The sequence below is a fragment of the Octodon degus genome, unplaced genomic scaffold (genome assembly GCF_000260255.1).
Source record: "Octodon degus isolate 3935 unplaced genomic scaffold, OctDeg1.0 scaffold00032, whole genome shotgun sequence".
Classification (NCBI taxonomy): Eukaryota; Metazoa; Chordata; class Mammalia; order Rodentia; family Octodontidae; genus Octodon; species Octodon degus.
This window is the reverse complement of record NW_004524608.1, coordinates 14,955,027-14,959,967: the sequence shown is the minus strand read 5'-3', so window position 1 is coordinate 14,959,967 and position 4,941 is coordinate 14,955,027. Positions and strand designations below refer to the sequence as shown.

The 4,941-nt window shown below is 35.2% G+C and overlaps 1 protein-coding gene across 1 annotated transcript in view; it reads right to left on the bottom strand.

Annotated features, from left to right (window-relative positions):
- Positions 1 to 4,941, bottom strand: part of Ccdc148 (coiled-coil domain containing 148) — a 356,635-nt gene that overhangs the window by 201,119 nt on the left and 150,575 nt on the right. Inside the window, exon 5 of the mRNA XM_004629903.3 lies at positions 2,273 to 2,376. Within this exon, the coding sequence (XP_004629960.2) occupies positions 2,273 to 2,376 (104 nt within the window). The remainder of the gene's footprint in view (positions 1 to 2,272; positions 2,377 to 4,941) is intronic.

The window sequence follows — 4,941 nt, the reverse complement described above, 5'->3', positions numbered from 1 at the left end:
TCTCCTTGGCCCCTTCTGTAAATTTTTTTTAGAATTCAGCTGTGAATCCATCCAGACCTGGAATTTTCTTTGTTGGTAGGTTTTTTTTAAATTACATCTGTATTTCATTGGCTATTATTGGGCTATTGAGAGTGGTTATACAACAACTAACTTTAATCTTCTGAAATTTAAGTCTCATTTGTAAAGCTGGGATAGCAATGATACATACCTATCCCGTAGGCTCACTGCAAAGACTAAATGAATTAAAGCACGTGAAATGCCAGGCGTATTGCCCACACAAACTAAATTACCCAACAAAAGTTAGATGCCATTGCAGGCACTTATCTTCTACAGCACTAAGATTCTCAAATACAGTCTTGTGGTAAAAGATAAGAATGTTTTGATTATTTGAAGTGGGTGTGGATTTTTGAAGACTGACAAATGCAAGTGGATAAACTACTGATATGCTGGTGGACCCTTAATTATCCATAGATCTAAACATTTTCTTAACCCCTGTTGCTATTAGTTTTGAATTTCACTGAATGCATAATAAATTAGGCTACATTCTGGAATAGCATAGAAAATGATCTTGGAATGCTTTTCGTTGTTCTATTTTCAGCCATTAAAAGTTTTAAGACATGAAGGTCATTTTTACTAGAGTATTCTTCACTTCCACTGGCTTTGTGTCATTCTAAGTCATTGCACAGAATTATTTGTTCTAATGGTATGCATATGTTTCCTTTATCCAGCTCAAGGACAACTTAATACACAAATTAATGGGGAATGGACAGTCAAGATTAAAGGAAAAAAACCTTTCTCCAGCATCTTCTTTTACACTTGAGCTTGCATCAGTGAACATCATAATTAAAGGTTCCTAATGGCTTGCCTTTTTATCATATTTCAAGTTATGCAAATTTCTTAAAAATCCAACAGGCTCACACATTTTCTTTGCATGAAGGTGATTTTTTTGACGGGTAGGATGGGTCTGCTTTAGTTTTTTATAGCATAAGGTGGCTGATAAAGTCTACATAATTTTTGATGTTGTTTTGAGCTATTCTATGACATAAAACCCTTGCCAACCATGAGCCTTTTACCTCACATATGGGAATCACTGGGGGGAACAAGAGCACCTGTAATGTGAAAGGTGCCAAGAGAAAAAATAAAACGAATGAATATTTGGAAACTTGATTTAGAAAAAATGTAACAGGATTATCTATTTTCTCATAAAATAAATGCATGACAATACACATTCAATTAGTTAGGATAGATATACAGCTACCAAAGTGTTTGTGGACAGGATATCATGTCTGCATCTTGTACAATGAATAACCAAGAAGACAACAATATGCAATGTATTAATTATTAAAACTGTCCTACTAATCAGTTTTGAAATTGTCTCATTGCTATTTGTTTCTCAATAAAATTATTTTAAAAACACATTCAAAAATCAATAATATATATATGTGTATATATATATATCAAATATAGGAGCAACACGTCTGCCTTCTCTTTTTGCCATGACTTTTGAAAAGAAATTTCTACACTGAAGGTTACAATTAAGATCTAATATAAAATTGTTTTGCTTTAATTCAATTTTAAGTACTGGTGAAAATAACGAAAGTCAAAAATCAAGACTGAATAAGTCATGATGAACTACATTAAGAAAACTACTGAATACACAGGGACCTCTATCATTGGTAATGTTCTGTTTCATGATGCAGGTGCTGGCTATATAGGCGCATTGTTATATGAATATTCATCAAGCTGTATACTTGTGATTTATACACTCTTCTATAATTACCCTTCAATAAAATATTTAGTAAAAAAAAAAGAGAAAACTACTGAACAACTTAAAACACCCTAGTTCAATCTGATCCATTCACATGCTGAAATTGTTTACATTTTACCGTCTGTGTTTCCCACAGTGTGAAGATAAATGCAACGCCACATGGGACCCTGAAGAACTGAGCCCTTAGACTTCCTTCTGTTACACTCATCATGCTGTGTTATACGTTGGCTACCCATAGTAGAATATGCCACCTTTGGAAGCAATCCAAGTAAGAGAGGGGAGTGCAGAAAAAAATGATGGGCCGAGAGACACAATTACCTTTGTGCCTTGCAGATCCTAGATTAAATGGAAGGAAGAAAAGATGCAAATTTGACTCGAATTCAAACCATATCCTTAAATGCTGATATAATTGTTTAATTAACAAGAACATCATAAGGCAGCTGGCAGGTAGGGGCAAGGACTAGGGGTTTCTCCATGTTCTTGTGGCGATTCCCATGTTCTCACCTGAGTTCACTTAGCCGTTGATGTTCCTGCCACCACACGTGTTTGTGCTGTTTCATGAGCATTTGTTCTTTAGACTTTTTTGAAGTCTCTGCTGCCTTTCTGATCTAAATTTAGAGGAAAAACACAAGAATAGCAACATCAAGTTTTTAAAATGTCGTTTCCACAACAGAGCTGTTAATAGATATGTTCTAAATTAAATACTTTTTAAAGTCCTTATTATTCCACTTTCTAGCATGACCTACACCTGAAATGCTGTATTAAAATCCAGAGAGAAAATAGCTTTGAATATTGACCAATTTAAGAACCTTTCTAAGGTAGGAAAATAAAGAGAAGGTCATCCTGTTTTTCATATACAAAATAGGTAATACCTAATTCAGATATCAAAAGTTTTTCCTGGAGTCTTCCATATACTTGTCCAATTTTGGACCTGTTTTCGTGTCAGGAATTATGGATGTCATAATTCCCCTTTTATAGATGTGCACACTAAAGGCAAGAGAAGCTTGAAGACTTGATCAAGATCATCCTTTGTCACACCGAACCTTTGTGCTTGTATTTTTGTTTCTCATTCCTCAGCATAAGATAGGAAGGGTTTATAGCTAAACTATTAGAAAGCAGGGCTTTAATTCCACCCTCAGCACTTACTAGAAATACAGCTTCAAACATTTGATTTTAGTCTTTCAAACCCATGGATTCATAAATACATTTTTTAAAGTTAGACAAATATTCTCTAGAAGGGATTTAAATAAATTTTAAAAAGAATGTGACATGGAAACTCAGTTTTCAATTAAATATAATTTTCTACAAGTTTATGGGGTTTTTGTTGTTGTTGTTTAATGTAGCACATAATCAGTACTACTAGGTTTCCATCACAGGTTTGTCCAGCCTGGGCCTGTGGCTTCGAATCCATTCCTGCCATCTCACTACTGTACTTCAAATCACAAGGCAGCCTGTATTTCCCAGGCACCCCCAAAGCCCCAGTTCAACCAAAGGAAGAAACTTACTAGAAATGACTGAAGGAAGAGAAAAGGTGCAGCCAAAGCACCCCCCTTCTACTCTGAGAGGACCTCAGGACAACTGTACTTCCCCCAGTGCTTCAGCTTGTTTCTGGACACTTTTACCATGGCTCCAAATATCTCTGATAGCCTCAGCCTGAGGGCTATAGTATAGCTTTGCTTCTTAGTATCCCTCTGACCTAGGAATAACAGTTGGTTCCCAGGGGCTGTTCATCACTATCTTTACTCTGAGTCTTTTGCTTTTCAATTCTAGCACCTATATTATCATTTGCCAAATCCCTCAGTAATGTCTGCGTCCTGCTTGGATTCTGACACACTCATGTGTGCTCTCCGTATATTTCATGAAAACACTTTTGAATATACAAAATTACAAATCAGACACTCAATGAAATGCACAAACTTCATATTTTCTTTCCCACAAGAATACTTAGTACTCTGATAGTTTTAAAAGGTAAATAATGAAGATATTAAAATTTCAGAAGACAAGTTCCAAAAAGGAATCTTCCTAATGCATGCTGTTTCTATGCTATTTCGAGATGTTATTCACTGATTACTTTAACCTTGGGTTTACATTTCTGTTGTTGTGGTTTCTGATTCAAACTAAGGAACATGAGAAAACAAATTAACCTACAGACCACTTAAACTAAAGTCAAAGACATTGTTTCACAAAAGGTCTTGACAGTGATATTGTTATAAAATTTAAGAAAAAATAGGTAGAAATTTCTGTAGTTTTGTTCTTCCATAGCTAATATTTTTTATTTATATGATTTAATGATTTTTTTTTCCTTACAATCAGTTTTGGACAATTTCACTTTTGTGTATCTTGCTATGACTTTATTCAAATTTCTTGTGAAAAAGGTGCTTTTTTCTTGGAAATTGGTACTATAATTTCAAATAAATTCAGAAATTTTAAATCTTTGAATATATATTGTCTAGCCCTTCTACTTTAAGAATTCTAATTTTAAGAATAAAAGTTTCCTGAATTGGAAAAAAGAAAAAGAAATTTCTGTAGGAAAACAGTGATCACTATTTTACTGGATTAAAGAAAAAAGTGTGCAGTATCTCTAGGATCTGACACTAGTACTTACTGTAAAAGTGTCTGAAACTTATTCCAACTATTTACCATCTACAGTTTCTAAAGTTTAATGCGACAGTCACAACTTTTAAAATTAGATTTCTTTTCTTTATTTGGTCTATATTTTACAAAAAAAATTATAATGCATTGGAAGAAATCATACACTCATCGTTATGAGTCTATGTCGGCTTACATAAAAGTAAATACAGCTGCCTCTGGGCCCAGGGAAAGGACAATTAAACGGACTGGAAAAAAATCTAAAAAGCTACTGTTTTTCACTAGATATTTCCAATATTATGTACATTCTGATTTTTTAGTAAATTCACTCACTGATTCTACTTCTGTCCTCAGGCCAAAATGAGGAAAACAGACCCAGTTCGAGGCCAGGCCCGGTGAGTGTGTAGGAGGCTTTACACTACCCTGCACGGGCAGGACCTACTGGTTCCAGTCCAGGTGCAGTGTGGGTGAGACCCTCTTCCACCCCCTTGGTATGCCCCATACCACTCCACACCACCTCCCCTACCCCACCCACCAAGTAGGAATTTCTGCCACATTCCGGGAACCCCCAGATCCAGTCCTAG